At 41.8% G+C, this 20624-nt stretch overlaps 2 protein-coding genes across 2 annotated transcripts in view; one reads left to right on the top strand and one right to left on the bottom strand.

Annotated features, from left to right (window-relative positions):
* The window catches only part of DCDC2 (doublecortin domain containing 2), a 59930-nt gene extending 59333 nt beyond the window's left edge, over positions 1–597 (bottom strand). The window contains exon 1 of the mRNA XM_054285270.1: positions 305–597. Within this exon, the coding sequence (XP_054141245.1) occupies positions 305–597 (293 nt within the window). The remainder of the gene's footprint in view (positions 1–304) is intronic.
* MRS2 (magnesium transporter MRS2) lies at positions 596–20560 on the top strand. The gene is made up of 13 exons (XM_054285455.1): positions 596–1254; positions 5784–5980; positions 7011–7445; positions 7670–7743; positions 9264–9300; positions 9897–10009; positions 10413–10586; positions 11232–11362; positions 12056–12172; positions 14776–14928; positions 16058–16175; positions 16939–17052; positions 18046–20560. The coding sequence occupies exons 1-13, from the start codon at positions 596–598 to the stop codon at positions 18154–18156; spliced, it is 2433 nt and encodes an 810-aa protein (XP_054141430.1). The 3' UTR covers positions 18157–20560.
* The last annotated feature ends 64 nt before the right edge of the window (positions 20561–20624 follow it).

Here is a 20624-nt window from a genome sequence, read left to right on the forward strand (position 1 = left end):
GCTAAGCACAGACATCACAACAACATGTCATTCCCGCATGTCCTTCGGGTTCAGGGGCTGGTTCTCCTTTTCTACCATCATGTCAAGGAGTTGTCACTGTGTGACTCATGGTATGAATACCCTTTCTGGGGCTCACCTCTAAAGCTCTTTTCCTTTTGCCCTGGGTCACAGCTTCTAAGCTCTCTTTCCGTAATGACTAATAAATAAAAGGGACAGGGTGAGGGGTCGTCTGAAGCACTGCCACCGTGCCAAACCCCAGATGCTGATACTCATTTCTGCATATATCTTACATTCAGCCACTCACTTGAGCTTCTTGAAGGCCTCCCTGCCACCAGCCACGTACTGCTCCCCGCTCTGGAGCTCGTCCAGCTGCCGGACACGATGCCCACCCCGGGGGGTATAGATGTTCCGCACCGCTCCAAAGGGCGCCTGCACCCCGCCCGTCACCTCTTTCAGGAACACATCGAAGTTGGACACTTTTTTCTCGTGGATGACAATGCGGCGCCCCGGGAAGAAAGGGTCCCCGTTGCGATACACCAGCACGCTCTTCACGCTCGGCTGCGACAGCCACGACGCCTTTGTGCCAGGGCTGGCCATGCTGCTGGCTCCGTGCGCCCTGTGCCGCCCCAGCCGCCCGCACCTGTGTGCTGGGGAGCGCTCCCGCCGGGGAAACCCCTCTGGCCCTGACGCCGCCCACACGGGCACACGGGCACACCTCCCGGGAGCGACCGCGGCCCGCCGGGGCCTGGCACGGCCCCGCGCAGCCTGTACACAGCGGCTCCTCCCCGGCAACCAGCGCCGTGCTCCGGGAGCCGGGTGTGGGAACGCCAAGCCAGGCGGAGCACTCGGGTGTTCCCGAGCCGGGACACGGACTGCCGGGGACCGAGCCTCGGGCCCCTTCATCCTCCGGCTCTACCATGACGGGAAGCCCTGCCGCCCGGCTTTCCTCGGGAAACTTGACCCCGCGTGTGCTCGGCCTCCCCGTCCGGCTGCCAGGCGGGAGCCTGCCCGGCCCGGAGCCCCCGGGGAAGGAGGGAGAGGGGCGGCATGCCCAGAGGAGGCAGAGGGGCGCGGGGGCAGAGGGAACAGGATCCGAACGAGGGAGGCAGGGAAATCCCCGCTCTGCCTCCTCCTGCCCGACCGCTGCCCGCTCCCCCAAGGGCCGGGCCGGCGGCCGAGCTGCCCTGGCGGCGCAGCGCCCGCACCGCGCTCCGGCACACCCTGGGGACAAGAAGCCGTAAAACCTGAGAGAAAGTAAAATAGAAGCGCCTTCAATTCAAATGTAATTCCTTTAATCAACCTCTTTCCCCCGCCGATAGCCTCGAGTCTAAAAATGCACTAGACCTTCCTACCTGAATTTTTGTAGTGTACAGTAATGATTGTCTTTTCAAATGGGTTTTTAACACGCGGGATGGAAAGAATTTTCTTTCCTTTTATCTTAGCTCTCCTTTGATGGGAAAATTACCCCCCTGCTGTGAGTTACAAAAGAGCAGTTAACCATTACAAAAAGAACAATTTCAGGGTGAGGGCAGTCAAACATGCTACTGTTATTGGTTAACAGCTAATGTTCCCCACTCGCTGCGGGTCTCCTTCTGACTAATAACGGGGAGAACCAAGCATTTACCATCCTCGAAGTAATGCTGTTTAACATTGAACTACTGTAACCTGGAAGGAAATTTTTGTTATCAAAGATATGCTTTTGAGTAAAAACTAAAAATGTTGATGCCCCTCACACTGCTCTGCATTCAAGTAGTGATATGTCAACTATCTGCTATTTTATACCAGATTCTACCACATTCAGTGATCTTAGGTCCAATTAGTAGTCACACAACATCTTTGACATAGGAGCAAGACAATGAATATTTTATTGGTGCACCCATTTTGACGCTTTTGATACTTCAAAATACTGTTGGTCTTTACCTATGGCCACAGTAGTTGCAATCACTTTATGGATTGCAAAAAAATATCCCTTAAATGGTACCAGAGCATTGCTAGCCTTAAAACAGCCTAAAATTGATGGACAAAATCTTTGGTTTCCATCTCACCTAAGTACAATGACTGACCAAAAGCTAAGTAAAGGTCCATAATAGCAGTGCCTTGAACCATGACAATTTGTTCCTCCTAGCTTTTCCAAGGTCTGACCTTTTATTCCCACTATTGTTTCACCTTGTATGCAATCTCCTATCGCATTCTCAACAGCAAGGAGTCAAGCTGCTGAACCCACTGGCATGAGTAAGATAAATGCAGAGACACATAATCTCTTTATGATGGAGCAACACCAGGCCTCTCATCTTACATGAGGTTGGTGCATGACATGAAGTCTGTCAGGTCCTGTGTCAGGATCCCCTGAGGTCACACAAGGAGCATAACGTACTGTAATGCTGGGAGATGTGATGAGAGCAGAGCCATGGCATAGTGTAACATCAAACAGGGGCACTTTTTGTGCACCAGATTGCCGTGAGGTCTCTGCCATTTCAGAACCACGAAAGATTTTGCAGCTTTTTACAGGGCCTTGGCAGCTATGCTCAGAGATAGCAAAACATGAAGTTATGAAGACAGAAATGTGCTAGTGCTGAAGAAAAGACCAACAAAATGGACAGAATGGAAAAGGATGATGTTTCTAAACACAGAATAAAATTCAGCTTATTCTATTGCACACGGTGCTGAGAATCACACTTAATAACTCTGTGCAGCTTATCAGAAAATCAGACTAAGCCATAGCAGCTACTTTATTCCCAGCTGTAAGTCTGGAGTAGCCAGACTGTCTGCACTGGCAGTTTTAAGCACATAAATACCAAGTGGTTCAGCTCACATGCACACACTAGAAGTAAAATACCGATGCAGTTGTAAATTTTAAAGCCCATGTTGTAGCAAATACATTTACTTGTTCAATTGCCAGATCAAAAATTCCTTTGAATACCATGATCAAGTATTTTTGCTTTAAAAAATACCTTAGACAATCAGAGTTTAAGCCACAGCTTTTGACTAAACAGGTCCTGTCCAACAGTATTCTTGAGGCAGCCAAGATGCTGAAGGATTACATAGGGAAAAGGCTTTAGCAAACCTTTAGAGGAACAAAAGGAAATGGTTTTCCATGGAAAAACAAATTCCAGTGGGTTACCTTAAGTAAGGAAAAGGTTGAAAGATAACTTCCATGTGGTCTTGGTATAGAGTAATGAGAGTGAAGTCACCCTCCTTAGGCAAAGATTTCTCAGTGTGTTGCTGTAGCTACCTTTGATCAAGTAACCCGAGATTATCAATTGGGTATTCCTGATTCATTCATGTGAGAGCAATTACTGTAAAGATGAGTGGGGCTTTTTGGCAATTTTTCTATGGCATCTTTTCTATCTCTCTCTTGTGCAGCATTCAACATCCACTAAACACTTACGTACTGTCTGGTAGCACTTGTAGAATTTTTTGTTAATGTTAATCTGGCTTTATATTTGTTGTCCTGTTTCTATTTTTTTTAATGTGAATAAAATTGCACATTTGTTTTAGGAGAAGAAACAGGTCATAGGTACAGGCACATATTTGTATATAAAATAAATTGATCAAATGGACAAGTTATACACTGAGAATTGTCTGTAGTCCAAGATGTCTTTTTACCATAATTTTACCCAAAAGTTCTCTGAGCTTTTCTTCAGCAGAGATTTATAAGGACCCTTCTGATGATACCTGTGTTTTTCTTCTCTTTCTGTGTGTTTTTCCTTGGTGTTTCCTTGGTGTTTCTTTGCACAAAGCCCGGCTGCAATCGGAGCAGTCCCCTGTCTGACATTCAGCTGGCAGTGCAACTAGTTGCTCGTGTCATTCAACCTCACAAATAGCTTCTGGTTTGGATGGCAATTTCATGATTAAGCAAGCCTGTGCTGGAGCTATCCTTTCTTCTTGGCTGAACGAAGAACAGCCATCATGCCTGTCCTTGTCAGTGACAAACAGCAGATGAGCTTGGCCCACTATTTCTTTGATGAGATTCAGCAAACAGCTCCCAAAGGTCGGCGCTGCAGGATGGATACCTGACAGCAGAATCAACAAGCATCTTGTTGGTATTTAGAGCTGCAATAAATAGATGCCAATTCTAGATCTCCAGTTATCTTCTGCCAGCAGCAGTGTGAAGTCAGACATTGTGTGTGCTTTATGACTTGTCCCGGGCTGCCAGTGCACATCCATGTGCTGCCTTCACCTCTGAAGACAGAGGTGACACTTGGCTATTGTCTGCTCTTCCAGACAGTCACAGTGGTGGCTGATAATGCAGCTGTGATGAGACACAATGCCAGTGCTTACCTGTACTTTGGCCTGTTGGATTGTACAGTGCAGAGTCTGTAACAGTAGAGATTCAGTGAGAAGTTACATCATCTTATTTCCAATACTTCTGTTGTCTTAGCAGCCAGAAAAACAGATGAGCAAAGGAAAACAAATAGATCAACCCAGCAGCTTTTCCCTTTCTATTGAAGAGTGTGAAATGTCAGCTGTGTAAGACTTACTGCACATTCATAAAATGTGAATTTCTGGCAGATATCCTTTAGAGGCTTCCCTAGTTTTTGCATTCCAACATGCAGAGTCAACATAAGCTGCCATTAATTTTCAGCAATAGTGTGCGCTGTTTTCCTGCCTTCCTGAGGTATTTTCTGTGCTGTCTGCTATTTACAAATTTTAAGTATCTCTGACATCCTAGAGTTTAAATTAGTGTTGCTCATACTGCCACCTGCTGAGATGAACCAAAACTAGAGCTAAAATATTCCATTTAGAGTAGATTTCAGCTTTTTCAAGTATGAATAGGGACAACATTTGCAGACAGGTGTGGTTACCCTTTAACTGAAAACATCTGATTGCTTCAGTCTACATATCCATGCTGTCCATAACTACTGAGGAACTTTTTCATTGAATTACTTCCTTGTAAGGTCGGTCACCCTTATGCAAGGTGTGTGTAAACCATCCTTCAGATTCTGTGCATGTCAATCCACTTGGAACAGAGGCTCATCTATGTATGTTAATGTATGTATGTACACACAAACATACAAATGCATGGGTCATCTGCTGCAGGAAAGAAAAGGAGTAAATATAGTGTTATAAATATTCTGATAATATAATTGATTTAACCATATAAAAGAGTTATGATTACAGCTAGAAAAAAGCAAAGTATAAGGTACAGCAATGTTAGGAGTGCTGTGTTTAAAATGTGCAGCCACAGAAACTTCACCAAGAAGTCACTCGATTTCTTATGTTTTGTTCAAGAAACTGTGGAGACCATCATGCAAACCAGTTACACTGCTTGGAAGCGTCATACCCTTCCCATCTTGATTTGAGTGTTAAGGATTCCTTTCAGTAGAGCTCAGCAGAGATGATCAATGATTGTCTTAGAGTAGGAATATTAATGAAGTTATATAACTAGCAAAACCAATTATTGTAAAGGTTAAATTTAAGAGTGGACGTATTATGCATAGTACATAAAACAACTTATGTAACGATGACTTGGCAAAAAAAGTACATAAAATGGATGAATTTTGTTTACTAAGTGGAACACATTTGAAGGAGTATTCCTGTGTTCCAAGCACCAAAAAAAAAGAAGTGTCTGCTTATTCACATCAAATTGGTGTTGGGTAAGTTTCTTTTGTCCTGTTTGGTGATACCCTTGTTTTCAAAACTGTGACCGGTGTTTAGATTTGTGGCTTCCTCTTGGAGCAGCCATGCTGCACAGACCATTTCATTAATCACTTCCTTTTTTACTTCCCTGCTGAGGATTAATGAGTACTCTAAGTACACTCTGATAACATGTTCCCCTGCAGGGTTTGGATGCAGGCTTTGTCTCCAGGCCGATTTACACACTTCAGCAGGACTAGCCAAAGGACCCCTAGTACCTGCATTGCACTTCTGCACATGAAAGCTGCAGTTTCAAATGAATGTACAACAGTGGAACCTGGTGTGCTGCTAATGAAACGTTTACATCTCAACCACCCAGGTTGTCCTTATCTTAGATACAGAAGTAGGGCAAGGAAATTTAATTCCAAGACATTTGCTGGGGACAAAACTGCACTTCACTTGGGAAAAAACCCGTATTTTAGAAGATCATCTGGAAGAGGCCGAATGCAGCAGGAAAACCCCAGCCACAGTAAGGTGTGCTCACACAGTAAGGTGTTGTGAGCACTGCTGGAGCTAGGATTTTAAGAACACTTCTGCTTTGGGAACAGTTATCCATTTAATTGGATTTTCAGTTCAGATCTACCTCATTAGAGGAGCTCATGTGAGCTTTACAGGGTACTTGGGTTTTTTTTTCCCATTCTCACAAATCTTCATGTACAGTGGGATTGAACACAGCCTGGGTGAAGTGGTGAGAAGGATCATGGCTCTGTGCATATACATGTGAAAAATGCCAATCACTTGTTTTTAAAATGTTAAAAGTTTAATAGTAATAACATGGTTATAAAAATAGTAATACAATTAGAGTAATAATAATTTGGACAATTTGAATTAGGACAATATGAGACAATAGAAACAGAGTTATGGACATCCGGGTACCTTTTTCTGGGCAGCATAAGCCCAAAAAAGGACACACGTTAACAGAGGATTAACCCTTAAAAACAATAGCCTGTTGCATATTCATACATCTCATACATGATGCATAAATTCCATTCAAATACAGGATTCTCTCTGGTCATCGTCAACTTCTTCCTCTTAATCCTAACGGCATCGTCCTGCCCGAGCAAGGCAGGAAGAAATTCGTTTCTCCTGGTAATGGAGCAATAAATTCTCTTTCTCTGAAAGATTTATATATCCTGTGGCAGCTATCTCAGTCCTTTCTTTAAAAAAAGATCTTACATAGCATAGTTTCTATTTTAACATTTTGTTATAACCTAAAACTATATTTAACTAACTATATTTAACATACTACTTAAGAGAATTAATATAGCATTATTTTCTAACACAACGCATATAATATTAATTTTAATATTTGCGAAAAGCCAATCATAAAATACGCATTTTTCACATACACAACAATGGCTACGAACTTCCAGGGCGCCACTGGGTTATCTCAGAGCGTTCAGAAATACAGAAGCGAGTCGCCAGGACCCACCACTCCACTGCCGCCGAGGGCCCCGGCCGATCCCGCTGTGACCTCGCTCCTCGCAGGCCGCGCCGGGGCTGCCGTCACCGCGCCGGGCTCCTCCTCCCGGTCCCGGCCCGGGCTCCTCCCTCGCCGCGGCTGCGCGCCGGGAGCGGTGCCGGGCCGAGGGGCCGAGCGGGGTCGATGCTGCGCGGGGCCGCGCTGCTCCCCCGCGCCCTGGGCGGTGGCGGCGGCTGCTGCTGCTGCGCGGCCCGCGGCTGGGCGGGGGCGGCGGGCGGCGGCTCCCGCCCGAGGGCCACCCCGGGGCTGCCGCCGGGCCGCGCCTGGGACCGGCCCGCGGCCGTGGCGGCGGTGCCGCTGGGCGCCCGCGGGCTGCGCTGGGCCGGTGAGCGCCGTGTCGGGCCGCAGGACATGGGGGCGGGGGCAGCTGCGCTGCGGGCGGGCGGGCCGGGCGGGTCAGGGTCGGGATCGGGTTCGGGTTCGGGTTCGTCGAGGCCTTGTTATGCCCGGCGCTTCCTGCCGTGTGTGCCGGAGCCTGGGAGCAGGACACCGCGCAGCTCAGTGCCAAGGGCGGTGTGCTGGGAGTAGAGCTGTGTTCTCTCCCCGCAGGTAAATTGTACCAGCATGCCCCGACTGAGAGCTCCCAAGCCACCCTGGCCAGCGTGTCTCCTGTTTTTGCCGTGGTAAGTACCTGCAGGCATTTCCGCAGCGACGGCAGCCGGTGCAAGATGATGGTGCTTTTTTCTCTGTTGTTTGTTTGGTGGTTTTTTTAATCTTAAGGCGTCATAAAAACAGGTGAATTTGTGTCTCGGAGAACATCCCTAAGTTCTAAATTGTTGGTTTGAGCTACTCTGATTTGAGGACCAGCTGGAGTACATAGTGTTGATGAAAATGCTTTTCTAAGGCCCAGCATCTGCTGGAGGTTCTCTGGCTGTAATTGTGAAAGCAAGTCAACTACTGGAAGTGCTGCAGTCAGAACTTTCTTCTTAAGTTTATCAAGGCTTGCTAATACCTTATTAGTCCTGTGTCTTGATAGCTGCAATTCTAAGCAAACATAGAATTTGGTGGAAAAGAAGCTGTCTCTATGCTGTCTTTTTAAAGGTGACTGAAGACTGTTTGCAAGCTGCTTGGTTTGCAGATTATGGTTTTCTTGTAAATATATATATATTGTGAAAAATCCCATTATTTGTGCCAGTGAAAGAAGATATGTTCTCCTTGCTGATAACAAAAAGCAGTCATTCTGCTTTTCAGCGAGGTGCCATGTAACCTTCACTGCAGCTCTACTGGAATGGATGCTTAGGTAGGCTTAATTCACTGAAAGTCAGTTGAAAAGTCAGTAATGTTGAATTAAGCTACACAGTTTATGAGGAAAAAGAATAAACTTCATTATTAATTCAGAATTGCAGTCTTTCCAAGAACATAACTTTACTAGGAAATACAAGCATTAAGTGAATAATAAGAATGACAGATGCTAAAACAAGAGGTATTTAGGTGCAGGCTACAAGCTAAATAGTATGTCTTTGCAATACTCGATGTAGGCACAAAGCCTAACCATACAGTCTGCGGTAATCTTTACTTTTTAAATTTCACTTGTAAATTTTTCAGAATGTTACAGAGAAAATAGCTGAATTTTCAATCCCAGATGTAAGATGCCTTGCTGGTCTCCTCTCCATAAGATCCAGTGATGGGATGCATAGGAATAGCTCAAAGCTTTGCCGGGGGTGGTTTAGACTGGACATTAGGAAGCAACTCTCTACCAAGAGGGTGCTCAGACTCTGGAACAGGCTTCCTGGAGAGGTGGTCAATATCCCAAGCTTGTCAACGTTTGAGGCATTTGGACAGCATCCTTAATATCAGGCTTTAACTTCTGGTCAGCCCTGAACTGGTCAAGCAGCTGGACTCTGATCATTGTAGGTCTCTTCCAACAGAAATAGTCTGCTCTAAGTCTGATCCTCTGTAAATCACCTTAGCAAGGTTTGTGTAGGAACACGGACATGCAGATGACACTGGTCACAAACACAGTGAAACGTGGTCAATTCAGGCAATTATTTTGCTTAATTGTGAATAGAGAGCATAAAAGTTGCTTTCCCTTCATAATGTGAATTCTATTTGGCTTCTAGGGAAGTGCAAATAATTTTAGAAATTGATTTATTGTTTTGTAGTGTTTTTGTGCAACATATTTTTTTTTTTCCCATTCCTCCAGATGAAGTTTGACAAAGAGGGAAATACTACCTATTTTGGTAAGTTTTCATTGTAGTTTTGTTTGGGTTTGTTTGAGCTTTTTCCTTGTCCAATACAGAAGAGCCCAATTGAAATTTACTTGGTTAAAAAAATTAGGGTTTGGATATTTCACTGTGTTTATGTTTGAGATGTTGCAGCATTTCTTCTGTTTTGCTGCCTTCCATTGGACCTTCATAGCATCTTCATTGTTACAGTTTTTGTGCATAAATAAGTAATATTTTGAAAATAATATATTTCCGTCTCTCACAGGAAGGTAATTTTTGCTTTGCCTTTTTTTTTTCTGACCACCATGCTACTTTTCCTGCCTTCTCTGTCCATGTAGGATTATATGTGCTTTCTCAAAGGAGTCACTTGTTTCTGATGTGAAATTAATTGTTGTGGCCAACTTTTCCACTTATATCTAGAATTTTTCTATTCAAAATACAGTCTTTTAAATGTTGTAGAAAATAACTTGGATTGAGATATCAATAGGAGGAAAACCTTTAAGAATAGCTGGGTTGTTTTGTTGTGGCACTTGCTAACACACTAGGGTGTAATTTTGGAACATACATGCTTGTCCTCTAAATGTCTTCATCTAAAAATATTTTCATGATAGAAAAGAAGAAAACAGAATTGTACCAGGAGTTGGGTCTTCAAGCTCGAGATCTAAGATTTCAGCATGTGGTGAGCATTGCAACCAGGAACAACAGGATCATCATGAGAATGGAGGTAATGGTTTCCCTATAGCTGAATGTAATTGCACTGTGATTTTCTTGCACAGCAAGAAAACAGCAGCTTTCTGTGACATGCAGTCCAGCAGTAAATGTTTCTTTGGAGCTCTGCCTAGCAATGAACTGTAAACATTAGTGACCATTTTCCTTGTTGAACCCTGGAGAAACACTATTAACATTGTCACAGAAGTAAAGGCTGGTGCAGAGCCTCTTCTCAGTCCCTGGCACAGTGCTGTGTCTGAGCCTCTTTGCAGTTAGCATGAGATTTTGTTATTTTCCTGCCTGAAATTACATTTGAAGATTGGTTTTATCAAAGCCCAAATCATCAAATGTGCTACAGTGTTACGAGAAATCTTCAGTGAGGTTTTTTTCAGAGTCCTTACATGTACTGTCTTTTTCAGTTCTTGAAGGCTGTCATAACACCAGAGTTTCTTCTGATACTAGATTATCGTAATTTAAGTCTGGAACACTGGCTGCTCAATGAACTAGCATCTCAGCTGGCTGGGGAAGGTCAACTAGTCACATATTCCCTGCCCTTTGAATTCCGAGCCATAGAAGCAATTCTGCAGTACTGGGTGAGCTATCTCATTTTGTAAAAATGTTTGGGAAGTACTTGCTACACAGAAAGGGCAGTATGACTTTTGTCTTGTGTTAATATTTACCCGTATGTATTTTTAAATGTATTCTGCATTTTCACTTTATCTTTTTTGTTTTGACCCCTTAGTTCTTACCATTTTGTGTGTATGTGTGTTTTCCTTCCCTTTCCAATAAAGTGCTATTTGGATATGATGGCTTCACCATCATTTGGAAAATGAAAAAACAAGTCAGAATTCCTTTCTAGAGACATATTGTAGCTGGAATGAAAATCACACAAATGTGCTGAGGTTTTGACCTCTTAAGCAGGAGTTAGATGAGATTTCTAGCTATCATCTGTGCTTGCTAATTGTAATATAACATTTATAGACAATAGTGTTTTAGCTTTATTAGCCTTATTGGTGTGGTTGTCACTGGGTTTCAGTTCACTTTCTATGAAATACTGTATTGTGCACTGGCTTTGTGTTTATGGGGTATCCATATAGGAAGTATTTCCCAGGCACTGGAAAGCAGGTTGTATTAAATACCTATTACTGTGAATTCTGTGTTGAGAGACAGGAGTCAGTTGCCCAAATCATTCTAAATGAATTATTTTAATTCTTATGAAGGATCATGTTGTTATCTAGATCAGCAAACTACAGGGAAGACTTAACACTTTGCAGCCTCAGATCCTTGAGACACTGGAAGCCCTAGTGGATCCCAAGCTTCTATCCGTGGATAGGAGTAAACTACATGTTCTTCTGCAAAATGGCAAGAGGTAACTAAGAATAAGCTATGAAGAGACTAGAAGATGACCATAGAAAATGGCATGCATTAAAGTGTTAGAAAAATGGTATCTGATAATAATTTCCTAAATTACTGTAATGCTGGATTGTGCATCTTATTTGGAAATGTAAAAGTCAGTAAATGCATTACCTGTGATACGGTGGGAAAGGGAAAGAAATTCTGAAGAGTCAGAAATAGTGTCATGCTTCTTAAATAGCATCTGACAAAACAAAATAATACCTAAGAGAATCAAACAGTGTGCAAATGTAAACCTTAAAAAAATCTTCCCTTTAATGTAAACCTTTGTAAATCTGTGTAGATCTGTGCTTTGAGGTTACTTGTACAAAGCTACATTCATGTATTGGCCTCTCTCATGTGATAGGGCAACATGTGCTTGCTATGACCTTGAAGAGTGCTTATTTTTTTGGCCTACAAATACATCCAGAAACACATCTGGATGCCTTTTAGTGTGTGTCTGTACCTCACTGGTCCCAGACAGATCACTGCCACAGCTAAGTGTGTGGCTTGTAGAGCATGTTTTGAAGGAGCTCTTACAACCCTGCAAGGAAGTCTTCCCTGGCCACTCCATCTGGTGAAGGTGCTGGCTGGCAAACTCATGTAGAGATTACCTTTGGGCACTGGTGCCACTGGGTATTATTTGACCTTTTGCCTGTTCTTCTTTCAGCTTGTCAGAACTGGAAACAGATGTTAAAGTCTTCAAAGAAACTATTCTGGAGATCTTAGACGAAGAAGAAGTAATAGAAGAACTCTGTCTGTCTAAATGGACTGATCCACAAGTGTTGTATGTATCATTTGAAACCACATACGTTTTTTTTTAAACAGTGGATTTTGTTTGAGGAAAACTTGAACACTAAACTGGATGTTTACTGCCAAAAGCCAGAAAGAGAAAGTCTTTCTATTTTTTTTAACCCTAATGCTTGCTACTTCAGAAACCATTGTAGTTGCCATTTTGGAGAGGAACTCCATTGTTACACAGTTACAAATAGTTCTTGACATAGCAGGCTGGATCATCTAGTATGTGATGGGACAGGAGCCTGATGGCAGAAAAAGCAAATGTTATTTTTCAATATAAATCAACACATCCTGGGAGCATTTTCTTCACTTTTACCAAAATATGGCAGGTTTTAAAGCTTGTTTTCATTAGGTCAGACTCCACACTAGAAGTGTTCTGAACACCTTGCTCCTAGCTTTTTTGCTCACCAGCAGAACCTGAAAGAAGGAGGCCTTGGAGTAACCTTGGTCACCTGAAGGACAGCATTCTAGGAGATGTATGTGCAGAAACAATCCTATTGCACTCTGGGTTCCGGTGCAGGACAGCACACAGCAACAGCAGCACTGGTCACTTTAATAAAAACCAAAAAAGATAAAAATAATGTATACAATTTCCACATATGTTTTGGGCTGAATTGTATTTACATCTCGGGCATAGAGATGTGTTTTATATATGAGCAGACAACAGGAGTTACCTTCCAGGGTACTTTGTGAAGTTGCTGAATGATACTTTTGCTTAACTGCAGTGCCTGTATGTTGTAATCCTGTTCACATGGTGTGTGGGTTTGAAGTCTTGCCCTGCAGAGCTTAATGTAAATGTGCAGTTCTGGAAACTCTGTTCCAGAAGTGGGACATGGTTTGCATTTCTAAGGCATCTTCTGGAACAGTATCAGAAGTAGCTCTAAATTCTAGCTGCTCCTGAGTCAGCAGCTGGTCTTTTTCTGGTTTTGCTCACAGCCTTCCTTTAGATTTAATACAGTCTGCTGGCAGAGCCTTTGTTGCCTCATCTTAGACTGTGTGTAGGGATCAAAGAAAGATCCCAATGGCACCTTATGCTTGTGTCAAGAGAAACACACAGGCATCCCTTCTTTCAGACACCAGTGCACAAGGGTAGGAGAGGTAGTAGGGGGTTGTGTGAAGAGCTGTGCTGCAGGATGCACAAGGCACACCAGGAAACTCAAGCCATGACAACACATTTGGAGGCACATTTGAGTTCATCCTGAAAAGATGTGGAGGAGCCCAGTTAGGCAGTAGGTGCCATCAGAGATCTGCAGCAGAATGGTGAACTTAGCTCAGAGAGATGAGGCAGACTTCTTTACTTTGTGTGAAGAATTGCCAGAATGTGGAAGAGTCATGAGACAGATGGAGACTAGTTAATGAAAGCACATCCAGTGGCAGTTATTTTCATGTCTCTGTGGCTGTCTTTATTTTGTATATCCCCAGAGGAGCTGATGTAAATGCAAAGATGCTCATCAAGAATGACCTTGAGCTGAATCTGTAATACTGCAGGTAGTCCTCTAAGACTTTCAAGTCTGCAACTCCTCTCATCTCCGTGCAGTGAAAACCTCAAGATTTGGAGGGCTTTCAAATCAGGTTGGCTAACTCAGTTTCTGCCCCAGAAAGAGAAAAACTAGGTGCTCTGTTAAAGGTCCTCAGGGAGCTTACATTAGTTGATTTGTAAGACATACCACTGATTTTTACGGAAAACCATTTCAGAGATGTTCCTTTAGTAGTCAGTAGTGCTAGGAGGAGATTCATTAAAAACTTCAGTCTCTCTAGAGAAATGAGATCATACCACAAAACAAAAAAATACAATCTTCCTGGCTTTGCTGCTTAGTTTCCAAGCTCTTGTGGACCTCAGATGTCTCAGTTTCATCTACACAATGCCAGAAACATGTATTTCAGAGGAAGGCTGCTGCTCCAGCAGCAGCACTCTGAAGTAAGATGAAAGTCTTTCAAAATTCACTTAAGAGACGAGCATCTTTCATTAAGATAGTCACTCCTTAGCTGCTTCAGGATTGAAGAATGCTTTGCAGCAATTACTGTGGACAGCTCAAATGCTTTACTACTAAACCATTTTAATATAAGCTAAACCATCTCCATCATGGTGTAATTGTTTGTGTATTGGCTTTGTGTTGTTTTATTGTTGGGAGTTTTTGACTGCACTGTTACCAGCTCTCACCACTTGAGGGCACCAAAAAATTAATATGTCAAAATAGTTAGCATTTTATAATAACTTGAGTAATATATATATATAAATTTAATAATATATAAATTTTTTATAACTTTTAAACTTTTTAATATCCAAAAAAATTAAAATTTGTGTTGGTGTGCATACTTTGAGCACATTAAATGTTAACTTCACTATTTAAAATAACTGACTGCCTCTGATGAGGTGCTGATAAATATAAAAGTATTTATTTTATTTTATGCTGTTGGAACTGATAGAAGTTCCTCACTAGAAGGTTGGATTTTGTGGTGTAATGTCTTACAGCATTCTTGTTCCCCACAATTTTTACGTGCCTTAACACACCAGTAATACACTTCCATGCAATATGAATGTATATAAATATATGTACATATAACCAGGAAAATATAAATTGTTGCTCACAGTGAGGAGAGTACATCTGGGATTGACCATGCAGAGGAAATGGAGCTGCTGTTGGAGAATTATTACAGACAAGCAGAAGATCTTTTAAATGAAGCTCGTGAACTCAGAGTACTGATTGACGACTCGGAAAGCATCATCTTTATCAACCTGGACAGGTTAGCTGCCATCTGTTAGATTACAAAAATTTGGAATTTAGACTTTCTTGGCCTAGACTTTCTCAAATTTTACTACAAGGAAAGTTGGAGAATTCTGTCTTAGTGAGGATTGAATGGACTTGTAGTCACAGTAGCTGTATTGCACTTTTCTAGTCATTAACTGGATAAAACAAAGCAAGAAAACTGGATAAAACAAAGCAAGAAGACAGCCTAATTACTGAGTGGAATTAGTATGTAACTCTGTAGCTAGGCATCAGTCTTCCCTAGCAGCAAAACCCAGCTTCTCCTAGACCCTTCAGGGGAGCTATCCAATACAGGAAGTATATGCAAATTGAGAAGCATATTAAAATTCTGTTTAGAGAAGATTACTAACTAGAGTCTAGCTAGGCTACACAGGTCTCCAGTACAAGTGAAATTATTACTCTGTAGAGTGATACAAAAATTAGTAACTTGGGAGCAAGTTTCTCTTTATCTCTGTATGCTACATTTTTCACTTTTAGTCAGATTTCTTACTGAAAAAGAGTTGTAGCTTGCATTTGCATGAACATGCCCCTCTGAGGTCAGTGTTTAATATTCTTTCTCCTCTACAATGAGGAGTTACCTGTAGAAACACTTTTTGGATGCTGTATCAGGAAACCACAAAAATCATCTTGTGGAAGACTTGAATATGAAATTCACCCAAAAGGACTGAAGTTTGTAGTCTGCAGCATTTAGCAACTCCATTTTTTGTAAAATGTATTAATTTGCAAGGTAACAAAAATTTTTGTTACCTTGCAAAATAATTTGTCACCATTGTGAATACAGACATAGAAATTGCAGCCAGATGGTGGTGAGAAGTTACAAATCTCAGCAGAAATTTACTGTTACTCTGTATTATGGTGAGCAATACTGGAAAGCCTGATGATGGTTAAGCAGAGCCTGCTGCCTTTTGAGGTGTCCAAATGTAGCAATGTCAAAATAATAGTTTCTTTGTACTATTGTTTCATGATCTTTGCAACTGAGTTACATAATTTCAGCATGACTTCCTCTCTTTCACTATTTGTTTTTAGTGCATTTTATATGGAATTTAAGAATTTAGGCAGCAAATAAATTTTTGGGTTCCCCTTACAGATGTTTCTCCCTTCTTTAGCCACCGTAATGTGATGATGAGGCTGAACTTGCAGCTGACCATGGGGACTTTCTCTGTCTCTCTCTTTGGACTCATAGGAGTTGCATTTGGTATGAACTTGGAGTCATCCCTTGAAGAGGTAAGGAACAAGTCCTGTGTTTATCATAAAATGTGTGTCCTGCTCTTACAGCTTATTTCATATTTGGTACAACTTCATTCTTTCCATAGACAAAGCTCCAGTGATTCATGTGTTCATACAGTCACTTCTTTTGTAAGCAAATTGCTGCATGGCAAACTGCTCAGTATTGTATTGCAGCCTTTTTTCTGTGTCATGTCCATGGAAAAGAAATGGGAAGACACATTTTTGGTTGTATAAGGAGTTGATTATAAAGTACTATTAAAGTTTTGTTAATGATCATCTATTCTGACAAGAGCAGCTTTGTCTTCCAGACACAAGGGTATCTGTCAAGCAGCCAGGGCATTTCCAGCACATCAGAGGAAGTACTCTATTGTCAGTAATTGTTTATACCTAAACTGGGGAGGAAGGGGTTCCAGCTGGGGGGGTACAACTTTAAAACTGCACATACCACCTCTAAATCAAACAAACAAACAAAGCAAATACTTCTTCCTTTTCAAATCAGTTAAATATAAGGATTGAATTTTCAAACTTCCCAATGAAGGAAGGAAAACTGCATGGAACAGTAACAGAATACAGTACATTGATCCTAAATAAAATACTTTGCTATGCAACAGCCCTTTTTTCCAAGGAAGGGTTTGGCTGTTTATGGTGAAGAGTTTACTGCTTCCTCTTATAAAGGAAGAAAATACTGGTGGGGAGTATCTTTGGGTAATCCCTTTTCTGAGAGATAATTGAATGACTAATGGGAGTGTTCTCTTGGTAGGACCCCAGGATATTTTGGTTGGTGACAGGGATTATGTTTCTGGGAAGTGGTCTGATCTGGCGGCGCTTACTTTCCTTCCTTGGGCGGCACCTGGATCCTCCGCTACCTCCTCACGTACGTATGGCTGCCTGGGGCTCCTGCCTGCACTCTGCTTCTACACTTCATTCCTAAGGCAGAAAATAAGGTGGCTTAGATGGATAGGCCACAAAGCATGGCAAAATTCAGCTCAGGGTCTGCTCCATGACAGAGAAGGTGCTCCATAGCTGGACTGGAGGAGATGGGGAGCCCCAGCACTGGGCAGAAGTGAAGCTGCAAGCTGTTCCATGAGAAGTGTTGTATTTGCTTTCACCTGGAAGCCCAGGTAGAGCTGGAACTAATGGTAGAAGCAGTCCTTGTCCTTCTACCCACATACTAACTCTGGATCCATAGTCCCTGACTTGTAAAAGAGTAAGGAGAGCTAAATATACATGAAGATGTATATTTACATGATGATGTATATGATGAGGATGAGCACTAGCTGTAACATCACTCTGGAGAATGATGCCGTGGTTGTAATGCCTGACTCTCAGTCTGAAGTTTGTAATAGTTTCTTACATATGCACCAGTTATCTTTGTCATTGAGGGTAGAGAGCTGTAGGAAGATTTCCAGAGACCATGCTCAGATTGGCATGTATGGGCCATTTTCCGTATGGACTGCACTCCCCAGAACATGTGGAACTGTGTTGTCTACCTCATCTCTGCACTGTAAAATTTATAGCTGACGTATCAGTAAAGTCAAAAGGTAAGTTGCTACAAATGACAAAGGAAGGCTCAGATAAATTCCCCTTCTTCCCTCTTTTGCTACTAAGAATCAGCTGGCAGTAGTTGTGGATTGTTGCTATGGCTACAATTTACTAGAATATCCTGAGATGTAGTTCAAAACTAAGTCCAGCACATACTGACTGACTTGGAGAAAGATACTGGGAGGTATTAGGGAGGGAGAAGCCAAAGACACTTCTGAAAATAAGGGGAGCAAAATCAGGGTTCAAGCATCTGTGGAGCCTTACTTCCTTCTGCCACATGTAGAGCAGCTTCTCACATAACCAGGCTATTTTGTTTCTTGCCTAGGTTCCTGCAGCTTTGAAAAAATCCCAACCAGCAGCGGGAAGAGTGGACATAAAGACCAGTCTCAAAGGAGAAACATTTGGGCTGAGCAGAAGCACATTAACAAACCAGTAGGAACAGCAGGAATGAAGAGACTTGCGTTGTTACAGGGTGGACTTTGGACTCTTTCCTCATATTTGTTCTTCCTTACTGCAAGAATTTCTAAACTTGCTAATTTAATATATATTTTGTGCCAAAAACCTACAATGAAATTTTTAATGCTCATGCACATAAGGAGAGAAACATGAGGGCAAATAGCAAAATGCTTTCTATAGTAGTTTCACCTCCACCCTATGTATGTGCCTTTAGTTTTCTGTATCACATACATGTACTTACTTTTTGGGCATTCTCATTTGTAGTGTCTCTGTCAAATACTGCTTTGCTTAATGGCCTTTATTACAGAGAACAGAATTTTTGGCTTAAAGAAGGAAGCAGTCAGGATTTATCAGTAATTCTGGTTCTGAACTGCAGATTTAGGAATCTGACTTCAAAGAAAAATCCATTCCAAGAGTGACTTCCTGAATGGATTTTTAAGACCCTATTTAATTGCAGAGAACAGGTTTTCCAAAGCAAAAAGCATACCTGCATCTCTCATGAGGCATGACTTCTAGATCAGAGGCAATGAGAAAAAAGGAGCAATAAAAGGCTTTGAAATGTAGCTGCTAATCTTGTATGTTCCTTAACAATTAATTTAGGCTCCAAACAGCAGTTCTAGGAACAGGGCAAGTGGGCCTATGGATAATGCCCACTTGAGTTTTCCATCTGATACTGTTTCAACACACATTGGTACAGCTGCAGTTTAACACCTCCTTGTGTTGCCATAATTCAAATTCTGGTAAAAATCATCGGATGGGTTGTTTGTTTTTCTTAAGGTAGGATATGCTTTCTCTCTTCCCTCCAAGACAAAGCATGGACTAGCCTGCACCACAGTAAGTAGCCAGGTTAGTTAAAGGTGTGGAAGCCTGTTGTCCTGTGATGGGCTGCAGGAAGGAGTAGAAGTCTTATGGCAACTATTTCTGTTGTTCTTAGGACTTCTCTTTAAGGGTGTAGTTCTCCACTGGTTTCTCTCAGGTTGTAGAGGAAGCATGAAATGTGTCTAAATCACGTCACACTCTGTCCATTTCTTCTTTGGGATTTTTTAATCTATCTGTAACACAGTGAGCTGCTCCTTAGGTGCTACCATGTAAATCATTGTACTGGCAGGGTTGAAAAGACAGTAGCTGTAGCTGTGAATATTCTTCTCAGGACTAATGAGTCAAAGATGGAAATAAAAAGGTTCTTAAATTAAACTTGTCCAGGCCTGTGATTCTGGTTTGGTTCAAGTCAGTTGGATGTGGTTACTTTCCAACAGTTCTTTTGTACGTGACTTTAGGTACAGATACTAATGGCATGGGAACGTGAGAAGGATAATGGGGCTTGTAATGATTTTGAGTTTTTTAGCTGATTTTTTTGCAGCCTTTAAGCTTAGCAGGTAAAGTAATAAAAAATCACCCAACTGAGCAGTCCAATGGGAAAAAAAAAACAATTACATACCTTGCTGATAAACCCCAGGAATCTCAGTGTGTGAAGGGAGATAGATGCTGATATTTTCAAATGAGCTGTAGTTTCTTTAGGCCAGAACTGATATTGGTGCAACTGTTATGGAAGCTTTCTCATAAGCTTTTTTGCAGGGAGGCTTCTGTGAACTCCTTTTGACTCTTTACCTGTACATAACTGACTCAAAGCACAATAAAAAATGTAGAGCGAAAGACATGTCTTCTACAGGACTGCCTTTTATCTGTAGACATATGCAAATGTTTAGTTTTTCTTACAATTCAAATAATCAAAATGCAGTCAAGTGCAATAAAATTATGTGGAGGTCATACATAGCAAAAAGCCAGTGGAGAGTGTATGCTCAGAATGAAATTGCTACAGAACTGATTTTGTCAATTTTGATTTGAAGAGAAATATTCTGCCCTTAAAAGCACACTGCTTGTTTTGCCTCATACCACCGTTAACAGATTCGTAACGTAAGTACTGCAATCCCAGTTGTAGCCAGTCACTTCTTTCACAAAGTTCAGATTTAACTTCTTTTTTAAAGTGTTCTGCTATTTGGGCAAGTCCTCAAGATAGATACCAGAATGCATTGTAAATCAAGCTACTGTTCATCTTGCCTTTTTTGATGTGTTTAGAACAACATCCTTGAGAGACAATTCCTAGGAAGGTAAGTTGAGATGTTTAATTTTGGAGTATGACCTTTAGAATTTTGTGCAATTTTATTTAAAATAAAAATAATGCCTTGCCTTTGTGAAGGAGGCAAGAGAGAGAAAACACACATATGTGTCTACAGACTAGCATTGGTAATAATAGTATCAACACATTCTGCTGCTCAAGTTGTTTAATAGATAATGGATGCACACTGTTAAACCTGCATCATACAAAATTACTGTTAATTAGTTAAAGACAATACTGTTAACAATAAAAGCCATTAACAACTCTGTGTTACCATGGTCATGGAATTTTACACAAAAGCAGAAAGGATGTCAAGAGTAACCAGCCAAATT

This window comes from Melozone crissalis, unplaced genomic scaffold, assembly GCF_028551555.1.
Source record: "Melozone crissalis strain CALT ecotype California unplaced genomic scaffold, PUWL_Pcris_2 ptg000042l_1, whole genome shotgun sequence".
Classification (NCBI taxonomy): domain Eukaryota; kingdom Metazoa; phylum Chordata; class Aves; order Passeriformes; family Passerellidae; genus Melozone; species Melozone crissalis.

What these genes read in the sequence shown, in the direction of transcription:
- MRS2 (XM_054285455.1), top strand. Translation starts at nt 596, where the DNA reads ATGCTGCTGGCTCCGTGCGCCCTGTGCCGCCCCAGCCGCCCGCACCTG. An exon ending in TGGAGTCATCCCTTGAAGAG is followed by an intron (nt 16,176 to 16,938) that starts GTAAGGAACAAG and finishes TTCTCTTGGTAG; the next exon opens with GACCCCAGGATATTTTGGTT. An exon ending in ATCCTCCGCTACCTCCTCAC is followed by an intron (nt 17,053 to 18,045) that starts GTACGTATGGCT and finishes TTTCTTGCCTAG; the next exon opens with GTTCCTGCAGCTTTGAAAAA.